Source organism: Aquarana catesbeiana, linkage group LG11, assembly GCF_042186555.1.
Source record: "Aquarana catesbeiana isolate 2022-GZ linkage group LG11, ASM4218655v1, whole genome shotgun sequence".
Classification (NCBI taxonomy): domain Eukaryota; kingdom Metazoa; phylum Chordata; class Amphibia; order Anura; family Ranidae; genus Aquarana; species Aquarana catesbeiana.
Window position 1 is genome coordinate 280,433,516 of NC_133334.1, and position 26,063 is coordinate 280,459,578.

The window sequence follows — 26,063 nt, forward strand, 5'->3', positions numbered from 1 at the left end:
AGAGACTCCAAGAGAAGACATAGAGACGCCAAGAGAAGACATAGAGACGCCAAGAGAAGACATGGAGAAGCCAAGAGAAGACATGGAGAAGCCAAGAGAAGACATGGAGAAGCCAAGAGAAGACATGGAGAAGCCAAGAGAAGACATGGAGAAGCCAAGAGAAGACATGGAGAAGCCAAGAGAAGACATAGAGAAGCCAAGAGAAGCCATAGAGGAGATTAAGACTAAGAGAAGACATAGAGAAGACATAGAGAAGCCAAGAGAAGCCAAGAGAATACATCTACATAGAGAAGCCAAGAGAAGACAGACATAGAGGAGATAAGACTAAGAGAAGACATAGATTAGACATAGAGAAGCCAAGAGAAGCCAAGAGAAGCCAGACAGAGAAAAGCAAAGAGAAGACGAAGACATAGAGAAGATAAGAAAAAGACATAGAGAAGACGAGAGAAGACATAGACAGAGAAGACAAAGGAAGACATAGACAGAGAAGACAAAGGAAGACATAGACAGAGAAGACAAGAGAAGCCAAGAGAAGACAGACAGAGAAAAGCAAAGAGAAGACGAAGACATTGAGAAGATAAGAAAAGACATAGAGAAGACGAGAGAAGACAAGAGAAGACATAGACAGAGAAGACAAGAGAAGACACAGACATAGAGAAGCCAAGAAGGGAATGCAGTTGTGTCAGTTTGATCCTCATATATTTGGTGAAAGTACAAAACAATCGTTGGACCTCATCCCTCATATCCTACTTATGGTTCTTATTCAGCACTTATATTCATTAAGGTGGTAGTAAACTTAGTTTTTCAACATGTACCTACAGGTAAGCCTATAATAAAAAGGTACAATGAGGTACAGTGATAATCTCGTAAACTTGCACTGTTTAGGAGATATTCACACTGCATGCAGCCGGAGACGTAATCGGCGCATGCGCTCTTAAATTCCGGCATACTGTGCTGGACCTTCAGAGCCTGTGCCATAGCCGAGGGCTCCCGTGTGCATGGGCGAGAGTGACGTCATCGAGGCCCTGGCCACTCATGTAGCTGGAGGCCGCAAACCCAGAAAGAAGACCGGGGAAAGATGGAAGCCCTGTCAGCGGTGATAGTGCCCATCTGGAGGGCTTAATTTAAGGTAAGTCTCTCATATTGTTCTAGTATGCAATGCATATTTTGTCTTGCAGGGAAAGTTTTTTTGTTTTTTTTTGTTTTGTTTTTAAGCTTTTGCTCTTCAAACATTTCTACATGTATATGTGAAAAAATGCCTTTACAAAGATGGCGGAAACCAGTAACAACTCATAGGTGAACTAAAAGCTGTCCTAATTATAAAAAAAATTCACAGAAAAAATGGAGAGAAGGAAAGAAAGAAAAAGAAAGAAACAAAGAAGGGCAAAAAAGCAGGGGGGGGGGTGAAGGAAAGGGGTAATAAAAAAAAGGGAGGAAAGGGAGAAAGAATAGAAAAAAAGGAGAAGAAATGGAAAGCAAGAGAAAGAGAGCAGGGAATGTAAGAGAACTAAAGAAAAAGAAAAAAAAGAAAAAGAAGGAAAAAAAGGTAAAATGAAAGAAAAGAGAAAGTATGAAAGAGTAGTTAAGGAAGGTTAAAAGAAAAGAAATGAAACATAATAAGAAAGGAAGGGAAAGAAGGAAGGAAGGGAAGGGAGGGAAGGGAGGAAAGAAGGAAAGAAGGATAGAAGGGAAGGGAAGGGTAGAAGGGAAGGGTAGAAGGGAAGAAGGGAAGGAAGGAAGGAAAGGGAAGGAAAGGGAAGGAAAGGGTAGAAGGGAAGGAAGGAAGAAAGGGGAAGGGAAGAAAAGGGAAGGGAAGGGAAGAAAAGGGAAGGGAAGGGAAGAAAAGGGAAGGGAAGGGAAGAAAAGGGAAGGGAAGGGAAGAAAAGGGAAGGGAAGGGAAGAAAAAGGAAGGGAAGAAAAGGGAAGGGAAGGGAGAAAAGGGAAGGGAAGAAAAGGGAAGGGAAGGGAAGGAAGGAAGGAAAGAAAGAGAATGAGGAGAAAGTAGAAGACAAGGAAGGAAGTGGGAAAGAATAAAGAAAAAAAAGGAAGGAAGGAAGGAAGGAAGGAAGGAGAAAGAAAGAAAGAAAAGAAAAGAAAGAAAAGAAAGAAAAGAAAGAAAAGAAAGAAAACAGGGAACTAAAAAAAGTTTAAAAAAGAAGGGAAAGGAAAAGGGAAAAGCGGGTAAAATGAAAAGGGAAGGAAGAGAATGTAGAAAAAGGAAGAAAATAAAATGAAAGATGTTAAGGAAGGGTAAAAGGAAAGAAATAAAACAAAATGAAAAAAAAAGGAAGGGAAAGACTAAAGAAAAGAGGAAGGAAGGAGAAAAGAAAGTGAGGAGAAAGTAGAACAAGACAAGGAAGGAAAGAAGAAAAGAGGAAGAAGGAAGGACGGAACGAAGGAGAGAGAAAATTAGGGGAAAAAAAAGAAAGAAAAAAGAAAAGCAAAATAAAGAAAGGACAAGCAAGAGAAGGAAACAGGGAATGTAAGAGAACTAAAACCAAAAAAAAAAGGAAGGGAAAAGAAAAGGTAAAAGTGGGTAAAATGAAAGAGGGAATCGAGAGAAAGTAGAAAAGGGGAGAAAATGAAAAAGAAGTTTAGGAAAGGTAAAAGAAAAGAAATGAAGCATAATGGAAAAGAAAGGAAGGGAAAGAAGAAGGAAGGAAGGAAGGAAGGAAGGAAGGAAGGAAGGAAGGAAGGAAAATGCGGCATCATAAGGTGTTTGCTCCCAACTTAACACTTCCCCCCACCTACCTTTTCCACCAACATACAATATTCCTATGTGTAAATACAGACTTTATGAAGGTTGGAGTTCGTCTAGCTCTGGGTACTCTCCCAGGTGACTGGACTTGGGACTGCCAATGGGCCACCGGCAAAGCATTGGTGGGAGGATGCAGGTGTGAGGTTTAGGTTTATATTTTGGTGCCAGCTGTGGGGAGACTGTGGGGCTGTCAGCTGGTATGCTTCTTGATATATTTACTTACTGAAAAAGGACTGTTACAGCCTCTGTCGTGTTTTTATTGTAGATGGTGTCCCCAGCAATATCTTGAAGAGGTTTTAACACTCCCCTCCTACTCTTTCCACTTTAGGAGGAACTTGTTCTGATGTACACATTTCAGACTGAAGCTTAAAGAAAGGTGTTAGGTTGGTACTGTATATTAGATGGTATTTGGCAGCACAGTGGCTAAGTGGTTAGCACTTCCACCCTGGTAGCAAGAAGGGGTTGTCAATTCAAATCCCAACCATGGTGCTACCTGCATGGAGTTTGCGTGTTCTCCTGGTGTTTGCGTGGGTTTCCTCCGGGTACTCCGGTTTCCTCCCACACTCCAAAGACATGCTGGTGGGTTAATTGGCTCCTGTCTAAATTGGCCCTAGTATGTGAGATCGGGACTTTAGATTGTAAGCTCCTTGAGGCAAGGACTGCTGTTAATGTAAAATATATATGTCAAGCAAATTGTAGCTGTAATAAATACGATCTTACCTTTGCTGGATCGAACGTTTTAAACTGGACCCCGTTTGTATAACTAGGGCGGTCTGTGGGTGTGTGCTGCTTCACGCGCTCCCTCAAGTGCTGCAAAGATAATAAATACATTTCGGTATCAGCAGGGAGCCGCCATATTGGACTGCCAATAGAGAAGAGGCTTTATGGGCCAGCACAAAAAACTGAAAACATCCCCCAAAATAGAGAATATTCAGAAATCTTCGTATGATAAATATCACAGCGAGTACAGGAGAAGCGGCACTGTGCAGCACCCACCATATAAAATACAGAGACTGAGAATTCAAGACGTTTTCTAGAATAATGTCCTCACATACACAAGAAGAACGGACACAGAGAGTGATCCCCATTACAGCAAGGCAAAATGTTTTTGGTTTTGGATGGAGTGGAGATGGATTAGAACTCCTGTCAGGTTTTTATTGCCGTCCGTGCCCCCCTTAAAAGAGATTCAACCTCTTCATTTGTCCTGCTTACCATTATCACCGAGGAGTGAAAGTGAAAGAAATTCCCAAATTTTGATTGTCCTCAGAACAGGAATAGAGGGGAAACCTTCCAATCAGGACACAAGTGACAACCAGCTTTGGAAGGCTTTCCTCTCACTTCCTGCTGTGGCAATGGGACAGGACGTGAAGGGAAATCCCCCAATGGGACAGGACGTGAAGGGAAGTCTCCCCAATGGGACAGGACGTGAAGGGAAGTCTCCCCAATGGGACAGGACGTGAAGGGAAGTCTCCCCAATGGGACAGGACGTGAAGGGAAGTCTCCCCAATGGGACAGGACGTGAAGGGAAGTCTCCCCAATGGGACAGGACGCAAAGAGAAATCCCTCCAATGGGACAGGACGTGAAGGGAAGTCTCCCCAATGGGACAGGACGTGAAGGGAAGTCTCCCCAATGGGACAGGACGCAAAGAGAAATCTCCCCAATGGGACAGGACGTGAAGAGAAATCCCTCCAATGGGACAGGACGTGAAGGGAAGTCTCCCCAATGGGACAGGACATGAAGGGAAATCCCCCCAATGGGACAGGACATGAAGGGAAATCCCCCCAATGGGACAGGACATGAAGGGAAGTCTCCACAATGGGACAGGACGTGAAGGGAAGTCTCCCCAATGGGACAGGACGTGAAGGGAAATCTCCCCAATGGGACAGGACATGAAGGGAAATCCCCACAATGGGACATGCAAAACAAAATAAAAACTAACAGGCGTTATAACCTTCCTTTACTCTATCCAAAATGAGAGAAAAAAAAAAAAGTGTTGCCTTTAGTTCTACTTTAAACCTCTGACCACCAAAACACTTTAAGGTAAAAAATAAATAAATAAATAAATAAATCTAAAAGAGATAAAAATGGAAAGGGAAAAGAAGGAAAGTATAGAAAAACAAAAGGAAAGAAGAAAAATGTATAAACAATAAGGAAAAGTGAAACAAAAGAAAGGTAAAAATAATAATTCCAAAAGAGAAAATAAAAAAGAAAGGGAAAGCAAAATAGAAAAAAAAAAACAGAGTATGAAAAGGAAAATAAATAATTTAAAAATAAGGAAAAAGGGAAAGAAAAGAAAAAAAAGGTGAGGAAAAAATTCTAATGCCGCGTACACATGACCGTTTTTTCCGTTGGAATGAACTCTGGCGTTTTTTTCAGCGGAGTTCCGCTGAAACAGACTTGCCTACACACGATCACACCAAAGTTCCGATCGTTTAGAACGTGATGACGTACGACGGGACTAGAAAGGGGAAGTTCAATAGCCAGTAGCCAATAGCTGCCCTTGCGTCGTTTTTGGTCCATCGGAATAGCATACAGACGAGCGATTTTCCCGATAGGAATTGATTCCGTCGGAAAGATTTAAAACATGTTCTATTTCTAGGTCTGTCGGAATTTTCAAAAGAAAAAGTCCGATGAAGCCCACACACGATCAGAATGTCCGATGGGATGATTCCGTCGGACCTCTTCTGCCGGAAAGTCCGGTCGTGTGTACGCGGTATAAGAGATAAAAAGAGAAGGAAAGAGAAAGGAAGAAGGAAAATAAGGAAAAAAAACTATGAAAAGGAGGGGAAAATAGTTAAAAAAATAAGCAAAAGGAAAAGAAAGGGAAAGGAAGAAAGGAAAATAGAGAAAATCACTGTTAGTCGTGTGGTGGTGATTAGGGACACAAATAAGGAAAAGGCAAAGAAAAGAAAAGAAATAAAAAGGAAAGAAAAAAGGAAAGAAAAAGGAAAGGAAAATAAATTTAAAAAAAAAGGTAAAAAAAAAAAAATAGTAAAGAGAGAAGGAGAAGGAAAGAAAATGAAAGGGAACGGAAGTAGGAAAATAGGGAAAATCACTGAGTAGTGTGCTGGTGATCAGGGTCACAAATAAGGAAAAGAGAAAGAAAAGCAAAAGAAAAGAAATAAAAAGGAAAGAAAAAAGGAAGAAAAAAAGTAAAAAGGTAAAAAAAAAAAAAAAATTAAAAGAGAGAAAGAGAAGTAAAGAAAATGAAAGGGAAAGAAAGAAGGAAAAATAGGGAAAAACAAGAGAAGGAGGGGAAAATTAAAAATAAGGAAGGGGAAGAAGAGAAAAAGAAAAAAAAGGAGGTAAAGAAAAGGGAGAGAAGAGAAGCTTAAGAAAGGAAGGAAGGAAGGAAGAGAAAGGAAAAAAAGGAAAAGGGAGAGAAGGGAAAGAAAAAAAAAAGGAAGAAATTAAATATGAATGGGAAGGAACATAAGGGGAAGAGATTGAAAGATGATTAAAAGGGAAGAAAAGAGCTAGGAGAAAAAGAAAGAAAAATAAAATTAGGAAAAATGGAAAAAAAAAAAAACAAAACAAACTCCCCCATCCATCCTTGTCTCCATGCTTTATTTTGTTGAGAAATCACTTTGTACCCCACCCATATAGCAGCCACCTTGAGTAAAGGCAGATGATTCCATGTTGCATTTAGTTCCTGGAATCCATCTGCCCTCAGCTCAGGAATTCAGGCTAGAGGCTGTGCTTAGCTGAGAAAGTCCCTCCTCCCATGAAGGGATGTATGACACCATTTTGGCCTAGGCCAGAAACCAGGAAGTAACAGAAGAAATGTAAATAAAAAAAAATCAAAACAAGTAAATATAACAACAACAACGAATGCTAGCAGAATAAGGATTAGAAATAGTCCCTACTGATTGAGAAAGTTAAGTTCCGCTTTAACTAACCCCATAAAATCTTTCCTAAACAGCTGATCCAAATCACTATATTCAACTAAAATAATCCCAGGCCGACCCCTTCTGTATACTCAGCGCTACCACACCGAATCCCCAAAATGCTACCGAGAGCTTCACACTAAAAGATTCAAGATGGCAGAAAGTGACTGGTCCGCATCAAAGGTGATATTTGATTGGTCAGTGTATTGTGCAGATCATCATCAATGCTGTTTGCCTGGCCTTGTGTAAAATGCTGTGTCTCCCCCCCCCCCCCCCCCCCGCCCCGGGATGGTACGAGCCAGGAAAGCAGAATGTCACGGTGGACAAAGCCGGCATTGTTTGGTGGCCATACGCTCAGCACATTCACACTTGTTCCCTCCAGGAACTGACTGTATCACCCGGCACACTTGTACCACCCAGATCAGAAGCACATCGATCGCCTTTGTACAGCACACTCCTCTTCTTACAATTTTCTTTTCTTCAATATCTGCTCGTTTTCCTAAGGGCAGCACAACGGCCAGAGCTTAAGTCTTGGGTCAGTCCTAAGCGGTGGTGTGGGGATTTCATGATTTCATGCATGGAGTGCATGTCCCTCCATAATCTGAAAACACAGCAGTCCGTTAAAGTGGAAGTAAACCCCCTCCCCCCCTATCGTTTTCAGCCAAGGAAGGCGCCATCTTTTCCTCTGTTTAATCTACAACTTCCATGATGCTGCACATGTGATCAGTTATGACACCAGCCATTGGATGGTTTGACAGTTTGGTTGAGAGCCCAATCAATGGGAGTGTTACATTTCCAGCACGTGCCGGAAATGAAACTTTTTCATGGATAGGTTTACCCCGCTTTATCAGGACTCTAAAAGGTTGAATGACTATAATGGGAAGATTAAAGTGTGAGCTCCTCTGGTGCAGTGGCTGGTGTGAATGGTGTTGCAGAATTCTATCTAAATTATTTTTCTCATTAAAGTAAACTACATGGCTAGAAGGTGGTGGGCACCTGACCATCATACCTACACCATAAGGCCAAACATATGTGGACAACCCTCCAAAGGACTGAATCCGGGTGCTTCCTGTGAAGGGTTCAGTTATTTCTGCATCATATAAATACATTGTAGACAAATGTGCGCTTCCAAACTTATGGTAGCAGTTTGGGGGAAGACCCTTTTCTGCTTCACCATGACTGTCCCCTGTGTACAAAGCCTTCTCCATAAAGAGATGGTTTTATGAGTTTGGTGGGTCTCCAAACTTTCTAAATAATGGGTTAGTTTATTGTCCTTCAGACTTTAGGGGGGCCGGACTGTGGCCAGTGGGAATAGAAAATGCCCCAGCGTCAGTGGGGGCAACAATGCCTCAGGTTTGGGAGTAAGAAACTGACATAGCCGTAGTCAGTAGGAGGAGGAATAGTACCCCATCATTGATATTAGTTGAATGAATAGTGCCCTATTAATGGTGCCTGTGGGGGGACTAATGCCCCATCGTTGGTGATCAATTGGAGAAATAGTGCCCTATTTATAGTGTCAATGAGAGGAATAGCGCCCCATCATTGGTGATAAATTGGAGGAATATTGCCCCATCATTGGTGATAAAATGGAGGAATAGTGCTCAATCATTAGGGATAAATTGGAGAAATAGTGCTTTATCATTAGGGATAAATTGTAGGAACAGTGCCCCATCATTGGTGATAAATTGTAGAAATAGTGCCCCATTCATAGTGTCAATGGGAGGAATAGTGCCCCATCATAAGTGATAAATATTTGACGAATAGTGCTGCATCATTGGTGATAAATTGGAGGAATAGCGCTCCATCATTAGGAATAAATTGGAGGAATAGTGCTCCATCATTAGTGATAAATTGGAGGAATAATGCCCCATCATTAGGGATAAATTGGGGGAATAGTGCTCCATCATTAGGGATAAATTGGAGGAATAGTGCCCCATTCATAGTGTCAATGGGAGGAATAGTGCGCCATCATAAATGATAAATTGGACGAATAGTGCTGCATCATTGGTGATAAATTGGAGGAATAGTGCTCCATCATTAGGAATAAATTGGAGGAATAGTGCCCCATTTTTGGGAGGAATAGTGTCCAATCATTAGTGATAAATTGCAGGAATAGTGCCCCATTCTTGGGAGGAATAGTGTCCCATCATTAGTGATAAATTGGAGGAATAGTGCTCCATTCTTGGGAGGAATAGTGCCCCATCATTAGAGATAAATTGGAGGAATAGTGCCCCATCATTGGTGATAAATTGGAGTAATAGTGCCCCATTCTTGGTGTCAATGGGAGGAATAGTGCTCCATCATTGGTGATAAATTGGATGAATAGTGCCCCATTCTTGGTGTCAATGGGAGGAATAGTGTCCCATCGTTGGTATTAGTGAGGTGAATTGTACCCCATCTTTGGTATCAATGGGAGAAATTATGCCTCCTTGTTGGTGTCATTAAAATTGGAAAGAATTATGAGCCACTGTTGGTGTCAGTGGAAGAAATGGTAATTCATTGTCAGTAGGAGAAATAGTGCCTTGTATCAGTGGGAGGAACGGTGCCTGAAAGGCCAGATTAAGGCAAGCAAAGGGCTGCATCTGACCTGCGGGCCGTAGTTTGGAGACCGCTGGTATAGAGAACCTCAAGTGCCCTGCACATAGCATTTACCACGATTCTACTGAGACCCTTGAATGAATTGGAACTCAACTGAACTCCTTTGGGATAAACTTGAATGCCAATTGTGAGCCAGGTCTCCTCACCCAACATCAGCACCTGACCTCACAAATGTCCATTTGGCCAAATGGACACAAATTGCCACACACTCCAAAACCAAGCGGAAAGCTTTCCCAGAAGGGTGAAGACTGTTAGAGCAGCAAAAGGCCAGAAAGTGACGAGAAATCCAACCTTTTACGGTTGTCAGCAGAAGAGGGATACAAGGGAAATCTTCTAATGGGGACATCTGTCCACAACTGCCTTTCCCATCAATTGGACGTCAATAGGAAGCAACTCTGATGGACGCACTGGTTCAAATGATCCAATGGTTACTGTAAAATGCTCCAGAAAGCATTGTGACCATGTTGATTATTAAGAAACACAGAAAGTTTTTTTAGCCACCATAGAAAAAAAAAAAAGATATAAATTACAGCTGCTTAGAAGTCATATTTTATTTGTTGGGGATCCTTGAGTCATGCCCTTGCCTGCTTGCATGTCTTGGTTGCTCCAGCAGTGAGATCTTCCTGCCATAAAATCCTGACTCTGTTCCTGTCCACCTGGAAGTTTCGGATGTTCCTGCCCACCATGGTGTGTTCCCGGCTCTCTTTCTGTTCCATTCTCCATAAGATACAATAAATAAAAATCCATCAGGAATAGAGGGAGCCCCTCATAATGGGCACAACAGGTGTCCCAGCCCTGGGAACTCAGCACAGAGATCTCACCAAAAGAGCCCTCAAGATATAGAAGAAAAAGTCAGTTGATTTAACTCAACCGCATCCACCAGATACCAAAGTATTCACTTTAGGTGGCCCAGCCCTTTAATATGTGTTCACCGCAGTATAATTACCACGTTATTTCCCCATCCAACTGCTGTGACTCCCTCTATACACACACAGGTTCACCACATGAACGGGCATCTGGGTACAACTGTACTGCGGCATTCTTACACAATAACTTTTCAATAAATCAATATTTATATTTGGGGACGGGGATTGAAGCATTTACAACATTAAATATGATCTTCGTCCAACCCCCTAGACCTGTGATGGCGAACCTTGGCACCCCAGATGTTTTGGAACTACATTTCCCATGATGCTCATGCACTCTGCGGTGTAGTTAAGCATCATGGTAAATGTAGTTCCAAAACATCTGGGGGGCCAAGGTTCGCCATCACTGCCCTAGACCATGATGGTTTTCTTGCAGCTACCTACAGTTCATTGGACACTGGTAAAAAAGCTTTGGTGGGAATGCCCTTCATATAACCCCGCCCATTCATGGGACTCCAGCTATTTGCTAGTGTCCTTAAGTGATGGACTTCATCTCTTACGTTGTTTTCAAAAGAATTCCTTTTTAATTTTTCTTCACTACTTTCTAAAAGTTTTACCGGGAGGATGTTCAGATGAGCTTCAGCTGCAAGTTGCTTTAAGCTAGGGCCGAAACAACTAATCGATTAATCGACAACTAATCGATTATGAAATTAATTGATTAATCGGCCAGTAACATAATGGGGTTAAAAAAGCTAAAATTAGCCCTACATAGTACAAAAAGAGCAAATAATCTCTACTGTAAATATTACTTTCACTGTTGCACAGTAAAAAAACGAAGGGCTAATTTTTTATTTTTTTTTAACTCCATTATGTTACTAAATGTCTTAGGCCTGGTTCCCACCCATGTGTGTTTTTTGGTGCTTTTTGCAGAAATGCACTACAGTTCATTTAACGTTCACATCTATGCTTTTTTCAGCTGCTGTGTATTTGGAAAGGGTCAAGGACCTTTTTCAATGCAAAACGGTGCTTTTTTGGTTCAATATACTTCAATGGAGAAGCTGCAGAAAAGCATGTAATATTACTGTTTGAAAATCTGCAAAACAGTCTAGAATTTTTTTCTTTAAATAAAAAAATTTGATCTGAGTCTGATAATATTTACCAGATTCAACAGAAGAGTATATCTCTTCTGTCTGTTATTCTCAGAGAGGATTAAAGATTTTACTCCCTAACCATATAGTTGGTTATTTATATTTTACCCCTGCATATAAAGATATTTAGGAATAAATTGCCTTTTTTTAAACTTTACATATTAACTAAATTATACACCACACTTCTATTTAAGGTTATTAACCGATTAATCTAAACAATAATCGGCCAACTAATCAATTATGAAAATAATCGTTAGTTGCAGCCCTACTTTAAGCTAAGAGTTTCGGGCCCTTGACCTTCCTTTTTGTGGGCCTGATTGCTGATGTTTGCAATTGTTCCCCCACCACAACAGTTTATTGCTTGGGAATGTCCCTCGGTCTATGATTTCCTGTCCTGTGCGCTGCATATATTTACAAATACATATAATAGGAATTTTGACCTACCAGTAAATTCAGGACAGGGCACGGCTTAGCAACCCCCCGCTCCAACAACCCCCCCCCCCCTTTGGTTCTCCTTATTGCCAGATACAAAACTGGAAAACCACGGAGTGGGTGGGATTTTATGAGGGTGGTGGCATTTGCCAGTGTCCAATCATCTCTAGGTAGCAGCATATAACACACAGTCTATAGCTTTCTGTGCTTTATCCTGTACTATACTCCAAGATATAGAATTTATGAGAAGTAAAAATTACTATTTTTTTAAAAGGTCCCTCAAGGTTGAATATGTGACTATAAATAAGGGGGGCATTTTGCACCCTTGACATGTGTTGGCTATAACTGAATGTGTTCATATATATATCCAAGGACAGAATTGGAGTTTGAAGGTGCAAATAATCAATGAAAATTGATATTACAAAAGTACATCATTTTTATTAAACAAATATAATTTAAAAAAGAGAAAAACTATTTCATATAAAAAGAGCACAAGAAAGCTCAGTGGTCACAATACAAAAGAATGGTTGCCTCTACATGTTTCACCACAATAGTGGCTTCTTCTGGAGCTTTTGTAGGACCTTAGTTAATTACCACCGTTTAAAAGATCACGGTTCCAAGGAATCCTCAGTTTATGGACTGATACAAATATTCTTCCCTAAGACACAAACTTCATATGCTGGGCAGCAAACTTCAAAGAAACTGTGCCATCTGAGCAATTCCTTCTCTGAGAGTGCCAATGTTCCTTAATTTGGTATCAATATGATAACTTTAAACCAGGGAAGATCAAAATAGTTGGTCTATCCCGAAGAGATTAACCCTCTTTTGGTTGGTTTAGTGATCGTACAGGTAAGCAAGGTGATCGGCCACCAAATTTATATTTTATAACTGAATGTGATTTTCCATAAATACAATCTATGGACTTTTCACAAGCTGTCTGCCACTTTCCTCTTTGCCCACTTGTCAAGAGGAAACAGGTACCCTGCTATGGTCCTAAACAGAGAAACTTTTTCCTATACCAGAACTGGGCTCCTACTGGGACACCTACTAAAGCAGCCTTTCTAAACCTTTTCAACACAGAGGAACCCTTCAAATAACTTTCCGGTCTCAGGGAACCCCTACTAATTGTTACTATATCTACAACTCATGATACATTAGTGCGATGGTCAGTGGGAAGAAAGTCCCTTACATTGGTGGTCAGTGAGAAGAATGTTCCTTACATTGGTGATCAGTGAGAAGAATGTTCCTTACATTGGTGATCAGTGAGAAGAATGTTCCTTACATTGGTGATCAGTGAGAAGAATGTTCCTTACATTGGTGATCAGTGAGAAGAATGTTCCTTACATTGGTGATCATCGGAAAGAATGTTCCTTACATTGGTGATCAGTGAGAAGAATGTTCCTTACATTGGTGATCAGTGAGAAGAATGTTCCTTACATTGGTGATCAGTGAGAAGAATATTCCTTACATTGGTGATCAGTGGGAAGAATGTTCCTTACATTGGTGATCAGTGGGAAGAATGTTCCTTACATTGGTGATCAGTGAGAAGAATATTCCTTACATTGGTGATCAGTGGGAAGAATGTTCCTTACATTGGTGATCAGTGAGAAGAATGTTCCTTACATTGGTGATCAGTGAGAAGAATGTTCCTTACATTGGTGATCAGTGGGAAGAATGTTCCTTACATTGGTGATCAGTGAGAAGAACGTTCCTTACATTGGTGATCAGTGAGAAGAACGTTCCTTACATTGGTGATCAGTGAGAAGAACGTTCCTTACATTGGTGATCAGTGGGAAGAACGTTCCTTACATTGGTGATCAGTGGGAAGAATGTTCCTTACATTGGTGATCAGTGAGAAGAATGTTCCTTACATTGGTGATCAGTGAGAAGAATATTCCTTACATTGGTGATCAGTGGGAAGAATGTTCCTTACATTGGTGATCAGTGAGAAGAATGTTCCTTACATTGGTGATCAGTGAGAAGAATATTCCTTACATTGGTGATCAGTGGGAAGAATGTTCCTTACATTGGTGATCAGTGAGAAGAATGTTCCTTACATTGGTGATCAGTGAGAAGAATGTTCCTTACATTGGTGATCAGTGGGAAGAATGTTCCTTACATTGGTGATCAGTGAGAAGAACGTTCCTTACATTGGTGATCAGTGAGAAGAACGTTCCTTACATTGGTGATCAGTGAGAAGAACGTTCCTTACATTGGTGATCAGTGGGAAGAACGTTCCTTACATTGGTGATCAGTGAGAAGAATGTTCCTTACATTGGTGATCAGTGAGAAGAATGTTCCTTACATTGGTGATCAGTGAGAAGAATGTTCCTTACATTGGTGATCAGTGAGAAGAATGATCCTTACATTGGTGATCAGTGAGAAGAATGCTCCTTACATTGGTGATCAGTGAGAAGAATGTTCCTTACATTGGTGATCAGTGAGAAGAATGTTCCTTACATTGGTGATCAGTGAGAAGAATGTTCCTTACATTGGTGATCAGTGAGAAGAATGTTCCTTACATTGGTGATCAGTGAGAAGAATGTTCCTTACATTGGTGATCAGTGAGAAGAATGATCCTTACATTGGTGATCAGTGGGAAGAATGTTCCTTACATTGGTGGTCAGTGGGAAGAATGCTCTTTACACTTGTGGTCATTGGGTAGAATTACCCCCTTACAGATGGCTAAAAAGATAATTTGCGTCAGTGTGAACTTATCAGAGGAAAAAATTGCTCAAGGAACCCCTAGTAACCTCCGGAGGAACCCTAGGGATCCATGGAACCCTGGTTGAGAAACCCTGTACTAGAACAAACAATCCAGCCCCCTGTGCCTTCTAGCTTTATTTGTGATCAGTGTCCCATTAACAGGATTTAGTTTTTGTAGACACAACAGGAAGTCAAAGTATATACAGTTGTGCTCATAAGTTTACATACCCTGGCAGAATTTATGATTTCTTGGCAATTTTTCAGAGAATATGAATGATGACACAAAAACTTTTCTTTCACTCATGGTCCCTCCACACATGCCATGGTGCTGGGTGTAATCCTTGACTCTGACCTCTCCTTCAGCCCCAACATCCAATCACTGGCTAAATCCTGACGCCTTAACCTCCGCAACATCTCCAGAATTCCACCCTTCCTGACTAATGACACCACAACTTATTCACTCCTTGATTATTTCCCGCCTTGACTAATGCAACTGTCTCCTTAATGGCCGACCCTTACACAGGCTCCTCCCCCCTTCAGTCTATTATGAATGCTGCTGCTAGACTAATACACCTCACTAATCGATCCGTGACTGCTGCACCTCTCTGCCAATCCCTTCAATGGCTTCCCCTACCCCACCGTATAAAATTCATAATGCTGACCACAACATACAAGGCCATCCACAACATCGCCCCCATCTACATCACCAACCTCATCTGCAGATATCGCCCAAATCGTCCCCTCCGCTCCTCCCAGGACCTCCTGCTCTCTAGCTCCATTGTTACCTCCTCCCATGCTCGCCTTCAGGACTTCTCCAGAGCCTCTCCCATCCTCTGGAACTCCCTGCCCCGGTATATCCGATCAGCCCCTAACCTGTCCACCTTTAGGAGATCCCTGAAAACTCACTTATTCAGGGAAGCCTATCCCACACCCACCTAACAACTGTCCCCGAGCCACCCCCATCAAATCATCCCTGCAGCTATTACCTTTTGTACCACCACCCCCTCCCTTTAGAATGTAAGCTCTACAAACCGGGCCCTCCTGTCCCTTCTGTATTGAACTGTACTGTAATTGTGCTGCCCCCCCCCCCCCCTCTACATTGTAAAGTGCTGCCTAAACCGTTGGTGCTATATAAATTGTGTATAATAATAATAATACTAATAATAATAATAATAATAGTTAGTGTTTGGCTGAAGCCATTTATTATCAATCAACTGTGTTTACCCTTTTTAAATCATAATCACAACAGAAACTACCCAAATGACCCTGATCAAAAGTTTACATACCCTTGTGATTTTGGCCTAATAACATGCACACAAGTTGACACAAAGGGGTTTGAATGGCTATTAAAAAGGGAACCATCCTCACCTGTGACCTGTTTGCTTGTAATTAGTGTGTGTATATAAAAGGTCAATGAGTTTCTGGACTCCTGACAGACCCCTGCATCTTTCATCCAGTGCTGCACTGATGTTTCTGGATTCTGAGTCAAGGGGAATGCAAAAGAATTGTCAAAGGATCTGCGGAAAAGGTAGTTGAACTGTATAAAACAGGAAAGGGATAAAAGAAAAAAAAGATATCCAAGGAATTGAGAATGCCAATCAGCAGTGTTCAAATTCTAATCAAGAAGTGGAAAATGAGGGGTTCTGTTGAAACAAAACCACGGTCAGATAGACCAACTAAAATTTCAGCCACAACTGCCACAAAATTGTTGGGGATACAAAGAAAAACCCACAAATAACTTCAGGTGAAATACAGGACTCTCTCAAAACATGTGGTGTGGCTGTTTCAAGATGCACAATAAGGAGGCACTTGAAGAAAGATGAGCTGCATGGTCGAGACTCCAGAAGAAAGTCATTACTACGCAAATGCCACAAAGTATCCCGCTTACAATACGCCAAACAGAGGTGAACGAGAAGATCTGGATGCCGCACACCGGACTGAATAACAAATGCCTTTATTATAAAAGCTGGATCACAGAGTATACAGGACACTGTAGCAGGAATGTACAGGGCTCAGCTGACGCGTTTCGCACTCATGACAAGCGCTTACTCATAGCTGTTCAGCCAGCACCTGGGACTCTCCACCTCTGAAGGATTCACACTAGTTTTCCACTGTTGATCCAGACCTACCTGAGCAGTGGAGCTTTCTTTGCTTTGAATACGCCAAACAGCACAGAGACAAGCCTCAAACCTTCTGGCACAAAGTCATTTGGAGTGATGAGACCAAAATTGAGCTTTTTGGCCACAACCATAAACGTTACATTTGGAGAGGAGTCAACAAGGCCTATGATGAAAGGTCCACCATTCCTACTGTGAAACACGGAGGTGGATCGCTGATGTTTTGGGGGATGTGTGAGCTACAAAAGGCACAGGAAATTTGGTCAAAATTGATGGTAAGATGAATGCAGAATGTTATCAAAAAATACTGGAGGAACATTTGCATTCATCAGCCAGGAAGCTGCGCATGGGACGTACTTGGACATTCCAACATGACAATGATCCAAAACACAAGGCCAAGTTGACCTGTCATTGGCTACAGCAGATTAAAGTGAAGGTTCTGGAGTGGCCATCTCAGTCTCCTGACCTCGATATCATTGAGCCCCTCTGGGGAGATCTCAAAACGTGCCGTTCATGCAAGACAGCCCAAGAATTTACAGGAACTGGAGGCTTTTTGCCAAGAGGAATGGGCAGCTTTACCATCGGAGAAGATAAAGAGCCTCATCCACAAATACCACAAAATACTTCAATCTGCCATTGATGTTAAAGGGGGCAATACACGGTATTAAGAACTGGGGTATGTAAACTTTTGATCAGGGTAATTTGGGTAGTTTCTGTTGTCATTCTGATTTAAAAAGAGTAAACACAGTTGATTGATAATAAATGGCTTCAGCCAAACACTAACCATGAGTGAAAGAAAAGTTTGTGTTATCATTCATATTCTCTGAAAAATGGCCAAGAAAGTATAAGTTCTGCCAGGGTATGTAAACTTATGAGCACAACTGTATCTCCAAATATAGGTAAATCCAGTCTTATGCCGTGTACACACGAGCGGACTTTCGACGGACTGAACTCCGAAGGACTTTTTGACGGACTTTCGACGGAGTTCCGATGCAAGGGACTTGCCTACACACAAAAGTCCGACTGATTCGAACGTGATGACGTACGACCAGACTAGAATAAGGAAGTTCATAGCCAGTAGCCAATAGCTGCCCTAGCGTCGTTGTTCGCCCGTCGGACTAGCATACAGACGAACTGATTTTTCGACCAGACTGGAGTCCGTCGGAAAGATTTGAAACACGTTCTATTTCTAAAGTCCTTCTGATTTTGAGGCAGCAAAGGTCCGATGAAGCCCACACACGATCGAATTGCCCGGCGGATTCATTCCGTTGGACCTTTGCTGTCGAAAAGTCCGGTCGTGTGTACACGGCATTAGTTGTCACCAGGGCAAGTGCCCCCATTGGAAGGTTTCTCCCTTATTCCTGTTCTGATGACAACTTGAAATCTTGGGATTTGTTTTACTCCCATTTTCACTGACAATGGGCACCAGGTCCAACACAGAGGGTGAATCTCCCTACACAGAGGGTGAATCTCCCTATAGCAAGCAAAGCCAGCAGACTTTTAGCATTCATTTAAGAGTATTTAGTTACTCAAGAGATAAGACTATACATCTACTACTTTACAAAACTCTGGTCCAGCCACATCTTGAGTATTCCGTGTAGTTCTGGTCACCAGTCCTCAGGAAGGATGTGCTTGAAATAGAGAGAGCCAAGATAAGGGCAACAAAGAGGGGGCTGGAGGACCTCAGCTAATGGGAATGGAGGACCTCAGTTAAGGGGGCTGCCGGACCTCAATTAAGTGGGCTGGAGGATCTCAGTCAAGGGTGGTGGAGGACCTCAATTATGAGGGCTAGGGGACCTCAGTTATGGGGGATGGAGGACCTTGGTTATGGGGATGAAGGACCTCGGTTATGGGTGACGGGGAAAGCCCAGAATTTAAGGGCTTTCAATAAAATTGACTGCTGAAGCCAAATTAAAGATGATGTATTTAATATACAATCATGTAGCTAACCATATGGAGAACAACTTTGTACATGGTATACATTCATAGAATTGTTCTGACCGAGGCTGGGGGCCTAAGTATATTTATACTCTATACAAAGGTGGGGGCTACCTTGTAAGTCTCTTCGAAGTCCTGATTAACTTGTTGGTCATTTACATTGCTAAACAGATGGTCAATTAAAATATACATCTCACTTCCCAATCTCTGTGGGAAATCAGAAACAAACCTTTTCATAGCTGAAGGTGTGAATGGCATTTGACCACAACCAAAACAGCTGTAATTACATATGACTTCTAAGATAGTTGTATCAAGTATATCTGCTTAATCAGAATACATGTTTTGATAATCATAACTAAATGTTTTTTATAAATAAATAGCTATTCCATTTACCCTATCATGGGGGATGGAGGGCCTCGGTTATGGGGGATGGAGGGCCTCGGTTATGGGGGATGGAGGGCCTCGGTTATGGGGGATGGAGGGCCTCGGTTATGGGGGATGGAGGGCCTCGGTTATGGGGGATGGAGGACCTCGGTTATGGGGGATGGAGGACCTCGGTTATGGGGGATGGAGGACCTCGGTTATGGGGGATGGAGGACCTCGGTTATGGGGGATGGAGGACCTCGGTTATGGGGGATGGAGGACCTCGGTTATGGGGGATGGAGGACCTCGGTTATGGGGGATGGAGGACCTCGGTTATGGGGGATGGAGGACCTCGGTTATGGGGGATGGAGGACCTCGGTTATGGGGGATGGAGGACCTCGGTTATGGGGGATGGAGGACCTCGGTTATGGGGGATGGAGGACCTCGGTTTTGGGGGATGGAGGACCTCGGTTTTGGGGGATGGAGGACCTCGGTTTTGGGGGATGGAGGACCTCGGTTTTGGGGGATGGAGGACCTCGGTTTTGGGGGATGGAGGACCTCGGTTATGAGGGATGGAGGACCTCGGTTATGAGGGATGGAGGACCTCAGTTATAAGGGATGGAGGAAATCAGTTATGGGGGATGGAGGACCTAAGTTATGAGGAATAACTACACACACTAAACGTATTCTTCCTGGAGAAGAGACGCTTAAGTGGTAAGGATGTGAAACTCCCTTCCACAGTTGGTGGTGTCAGTAGGGAGTGTAGATAAATTCAAAACATTTTGAGAAGTGTTTCTTAGCTGATGCAATGTACAAGGATATGGAAAATAGTAGTGACATGGACACACACACTCCGAACTGGATGGACTGGTGTCCTTATTTGACCTAACCAGTTATGAACAGTAACTATGAATCTAGCATCTGCTTAACATGTCAAGCATGTGGCTAATCCAATGCAAAGACTTCACTTAGCAGAACATGTTATTCTAAAGACAGAACCATCAATGTTTCCAAGGGCAAGGAGTATCCCTTCATGAGGACAACAAACATGACAATTACTTTGAGGAGGACCTCTCTGTGTCCTGAGCGACATCAGAAGAAGAAACCACTAATGGAGGATCTCCTGATCGCCATGTCTGTTACCCTGATAATGGATACCTCTGTTCCCTATGAGAGATATCATTAACAGGAGAAGAAATCACTGATGCATCGGGGGACATTGAGGTCCCCTTAATCGCCATGTCTGTTACCCTGATAAAGGGGACCTCCATTCTCCCTGAAGACATCATAGAAGAAACCACCAATGTATCTGGGGCACAGTGGTCCCCCTGATCTCCATGTCTGTCACCCTGATAAAGGGGACTTCTGTTCTCCCTGAAAGACATCATAGAAGAAAAAAAAACACCAATGTATCAGGGGGCATAGAGGGCCCCTAATCACTATGTCTGTCACCTTTATATAGGGGACATGTGTTCTCCCTGCGAGACGTCATAGGATCGACATGTCTGTCACCCTGATAAAGGGGACTTCTGTTCTCCCTGAAAGACTTCATAGAAGAAAAAAAACACCAATATATTGGGGAACATGGAGGTCCCTTAATCACCAGGTCTATCACCCCAATATAGGAAACGAACGTTCTCCCTTAGAAGCGCGATACAAGAGGAAACCACCAATGTATTGGGGCATGGAGGTCACCTTGATCTCCATGTCAGTCACCCTGATAAAGGGGACCTCCGTTCTCCCTGAAAGACGCCATAGAAGAAGAAACCACCAATGTATTCGGGGGCATGGAGGTCCCCCTGATTGTAATGTCTGTCACCCTGATAAAGGGGACATGTGTTGTGCCTGAAAGACATCATAGAAGAAGAAACCACCAATATATTGGGGAACATGGAGGTCCCCTAATCACCATGTCTTTCACCCTGATAAAGGGGACACAGAAGAAGAAATCACCCCCCCCCCCCCCCCATCCTGTGATCCTTTGATAAACAGCGCTCTCTTCTACACCCCCATGCTATGGGCTCTTTATTTGTCTTGATGACATTAGTGGACATCCAACCACCACAGCATAAAGGAGCTGTAGGGATTCACAACCCAGAGGGGCCACCAGGAGCAGAGGATTGCCTAAATAAAAATGATTTTTGCAGCCCCCATAGACCTAAATGAGCATTTAACCCTCGCATTGAGTGGGCACCCCCACTGCAAGGGAGGATTTTTGCTTTCTCTGGAGTTCAGCTTTAAATACGGCATTGAGGTCCATCAGAAAGAAGGAGATGCTCAAAGAGAAAACAGTTGGGTGCCACACATAATGCACACCACAAATGCCTTCAGAAGACAATGGGGCTGATTTACTGAAGGCAAATAGACTGTGCACTCAGCAGTTGCTCCAGAGCTTAGAAAAAGAGGGGAAGTTCTGCTGACTTCCATCATCCAATCATGTGCAAGCAAAAATGCTGTTTTGTTATTTTCCTTGCATGCGATTGGGTATTCTTTGCAAAGTGAAGCTTCACCTCATTGACTAAATTCAGGAGCAAATGAACTTGCAGAGTGCACCATTTATTAGCCTTTAGTACATCATCCCCATAGTGTCACTGCCCCGCCCCCTGGCCTCTAGCATTGTGCGGCCTCTTGGTACCCCCCTTACAGTGCAGACGCTCCCTCTGAAAGACTCATTTTATCTTTCAGGGGGTTTGAAGTACTTACATTAGCTAGAAAAAAAAAAAGAATGTAAGACCTATGCCGATCGGAAATTCAGCCAGCAAAAGACCGATGAGAGCATTTGGTCGGAAAATGCGACCGTGTGTATGCTCCATCGGACTTTTGCTGGCCAAATTCCAGCCAGCAAAAAGATTGAGAGCAGGTTCTCAATTTTTCGGTCGGAAAAAGCTCCTATCCGAAAATGCGATCGTCTGTAGCAATTCCAACGCGCAAAATTCGTACGCATGCTCGGAAACAATTCGACGCATGCTCAGAAGCATTGAACTTCATTTTCTCGGCTCATCGTAGTGTTGTACGTCACCGCGTTCTTGATGGTCGAAAGTCCAGCGAACTTTTGTGTGACCGTGTGTGTATGCAAGGCAAGCTTGAGCGTAATCCCGTCGGAAAAGCCATCATATCTTTTTCCGACCAAAATCCCGATCGTGCGTACGCGGCATAAGGGGGGGAAGCTTGAGAGAACAAAAGGCCATTTCACATCCTCGCCTTCTGTGAGAGTCAGCACAATGACATTGTCAAAATTCTGCTGTGTGCTCATTGCATGTATTGTGTCCTCATTCTGAACATTTATGAGATTCCATCTCCCACCACCCCCTCCCCTCCAGTCTTGCTGCGCACAGGGCAGCACAGACAAGCACTTACACGGCCTTCATCTCAGCGCCGTCCTACGTGCATTCACTTCTCATAGTTGAATTCTACGTGGGGTGTAATGAGTCAAGTTTGTACTACATGGGCCGGTGTTATGGCTCCTATTGTTCAGCTAACATGCATATGGAATCCATTCTCACTCGACCAGCTTCACTCTAACCAAGAACTTTCCTAGAGCTTCTAACGGCCATTCCATTTCATTCTCTGAATATGACAGCATCCGTTGTCTCAGTTTCTGAAGCCGAAAAAGGTTTGCGGATACGCAAGACAACCAATTTCTTAAACCACTGTTGACCTCTTCCTGAAAATGCTAGTTGACCGACTGTCTCTGGCTTCAATACTTTGAGCCTCTGATCTCAAGCAAGCATGGTGATCATCAACCGGTCTGCGGCCTCCCTTCACCTGGACCTCCACCTAGCTGCCACAGTGCCCCTCCCAGCCTCCCATAGTGGCCCACAGTGCCCCCTAAGAGCCATCAGCCTCCATAGTGCCCCCCCCACCCCCACCCCCTCCCAGCCTGCTGCAGAGCCTCCAGCTCTCCACAGTACCACAACCTCCAACAGTGTCCCACAGTGTCCCCCAACTAGCCTCTGATCTTCAGCAAGCATGCAGCAATTTAAAGCCTGGCATTTTTTCAGTATTGAATAGACTGTAGAATGGTTTAAACCAGTGGTTCTCAACAACCGGGCCATAGTCCACTGCCAGGCCGCTTCCTCCAACCAACCAGATACCTTACCCTCCCACAGTGCCTCCTAGTTCCCACTGTGCCCCTCAACCTCTCATAGTGGCCCTTAGAGCCTCCAGACTCCATGAGAGCCCTCAGATTCTACAGTGCCACCCAGCCTGCTATAGAACCTCCAGAACTCCACAGTACTGCTAACCCCCAACAGAGTTCCATAGTGCCTCCCAACCAGTCTCTGATCTTGAGTTAGCATGTAACAAGCCAGACCTTTTTTCAGTATTGCATAGACTGTCAAATGGTTTAAACCAGTGGTTCTCAACAACCTGGATGTAACCCACTGCTGGGCCAGTGCCTCCACCCGGCCACAGATACCTTAACCTTTTAAAGTGCCTTCCAGCTCTCATAGTGCCCCTCAACCTTCCATAGTGCCCCCAGCCCCCCCCCCCCCCCCCCAAGAGCTTCCACAGCGCTCCCCAGCCTGCTAAAGAGCCTCTATCTCTTCATAGTGCTCCGAACTTTCAGCAGTGTCCCACAGTGCCCCCCAGCCCTCCTCTGATCTTGAGCATGCAGCAAGTTAAAGCCAGACCTTTTTTTCAGTATTGCATAAGGGGGGAATATTATAAACCAGTGGTTCTCAACAACCGTGCTGTAGCCCACTGCTGGGCCACTGCCTCCACCCAGCTGCAGATACCTTAACCTCCCATGCTATCCCCCAACCTAGTGGTCTACAGTGCCCTCAGGCCCCTTGAGAGCAGTCAGCCTCCACAGTGCCCCCAAGACTGCTGAAGAGCCTCCAGCTCTCTATAGTTCCCCCAAACTCCAACAGTGTCCCACAGTGCACCCCAATCGGCCTCTGATCTCGAGCAAACATGTAGCAAGTTAAAGCTAGACTGTCTTTTTATTAAGGAATTGAATAGACTGTGGAATGGTTTAGACCAGCGGTCTCAACAAATGGGCCAAAACACACTGCTGGGCCACAGCCTCCACCCAACTGCACATACCCTAACCTCCCACAGTGCCCCTAGCCTTCCCTAGTGGCCTACAACGCCCGCAGGCCCCCCGAGAGCCATCTGCCTTCACAGTGCCACCCCAGCCTCCCACATTGACCCCCCCCCCCCCCAGCCTGCTACAGAGCCTTCAGCCCTCCATAGTTCCCCCAACCTCTAATAGTGTCCCACGGTGCACCAATCTCCCACAGTGTTCCCAGCCCCCTTCAGAGACATTACTCCTACAGGGCCACCCAGTCATCTGCAGAGTACCTTAACCCCCTCCACAACTTCCATCCCCCCAAAGTGACAAACAGTCCCATCCAGAGCCTTCCAGCATTTCAATACATGTTTTTGCATCCCCATAATTTTATTGTGCGAGTACAAACTACATGCCTTACTGTTGGGATATGGAAAGTTTTGGAACTATTTATCAGGCCCTGGTCTCAAAATGGTAGAAGCACTGGTTTAAACTCAATATATATATTTTTAATGTCTCAGTGGGGCAATATACCCTGACGTCATGTCTCCAGAATATGAGGATAAATCTCCTGTTAGACAGTTGTCTCAGCGCATTAGGAAAAAAAAAAAAGAACAATGGACATGTGATGTCCACCAGAAAGACCTAAAAGAGATTTGCTTTTTTTTTTTTTTTTACATTTTACTAATTAAATTTTTAAAATTGTATCGTGAGAGATTTGACTTACAATTATTATAATAAGATATATATATAGAGAGAGAGAGAGAGAGAGAGAGAGAGAGAGAGAGAGAGAGAGAGAGAGAGAGAGAGAGAGAGAGAGAGAGAGAGAGAGAGAGAGAGAGAGAGAGAGAGAGAGAGAGAGAGAGAGAGAGAGAGAGAGATACACACACATATATACATATATATACATACATACATACATACATACACACACACACACACACACACATATATATATATATATATACACATACATATAGTGGGGACGGAAAGTATTCAGACCCCCTTAAATTTTTCACTCTTTGTTATATTGCAGCCATTTGCTAAAATCATTTAAATTCATTTTCCCTCATTAATGTACACACAGCCCCCCATATTGTACACACAGCCCCCCATATTGTACACACAGCACCTCATATTGTACACACAGCCCCCCATATTGACAGAAAAACACAGAATTGTTGACATTTTTGCTGATTTATTAAAAAAGAAAAACTGAAATATCACATGGTCCTAAGTATTCAGACCCTTTGCTGTGACACTCATATATATAACTCAGGTGCTGTCCATTTCTTCTGATCATCCTTGAGATGGTTCTTCACCTTCATTTGAGTCCAGCTGTGTTTGATTATACTGATTGGACTTGATTAGGAAAGCCACACACCTATCTATATAAGACCTTAGGCCCCTTTCACACGATCGGACCGTTCAGGTCCGCCTGTCAGTTTTGACGGCGGACCTGAACGGGCGCTCCATGTTAGTCTATGGAGCGTCGGATATCCGCTGACATCCGACCCGGTCCGATCCGCTGAAGAGCAGATGGATGGCCCTACGTCCAGGTCCGTCGCTGGCGGATCGGATCGGGGGAGATCTGACGAAAACGGACACGCTGTCCGTTTTCGTCCGATCCCTCCATAGGCGGCAGCGGCACCTGACAAGCCCCTCCCCACTCAGTGAGCAGAAAGGGACCTGTCATCCGCCGGCTCAGCGGAGATCAACGGACAGATCTCCCGCTGAGCCGGCGGACCGAGGCGGGCTCCGTAGAAACGGAGCCCGCCTCGTGTGAAAGGGGCCTTACACACAGCTAAAATAACGAAGGAGTGGCTTCACAACAACTCTGTGACTGTTCTTGAATGGCCCAGCCAGAGCCCTGACTTATACCCAATTGAGCATCTCTGGAGAGACCTAAAAATGGCCGTCCACCAACATTTACCATCCCCCCTGACAGAACTGGAGAGGATCTGCAAGGAGGAATGGCAGAGGATCCCCAAATCCAGGAGTGAAAAACTTGTTGCATCTTTCCCAAAAAGACTCATGGCTGTATTAGATCAAAAGGGGCTTCTACTAAATACCGAGCAAAGGGTCTGAATACTTAGGAGCATGTGATATTTCAGTTTTTCTTTTTTAATAAATCTGCAAAAATGTCAACAATTCTGTGTTTTTCTGTCAATATGGGGGGCTGTGTGTACAATATGGGGTGCTGTGTGTACAATATGGGGGGCTGTAGAGTGAAAAATG

The 26,063-nt window shown here is 43.6% G+C and overlaps 1 protein-coding gene across 1 annotated transcript in view; it reads right to left on the bottom strand.

The window, feature by feature from the left end:
* FA2H (fatty acid 2-hydroxylase) overlaps positions 1-26,063 on the bottom strand; it is an 89,166-nt gene that overhangs the window by 25,473 nt on the left and 37,630 nt on the right. The window contains exon 2 of the mRNA XM_073605919.1: positions 3,479-3,568. Coding sequence (XP_073462020.1) covers positions 3,479-3,568 — 90 coding nt within the window. The remainder of the gene's footprint in view (positions 1-3,478; positions 3,569-26,063) is intronic.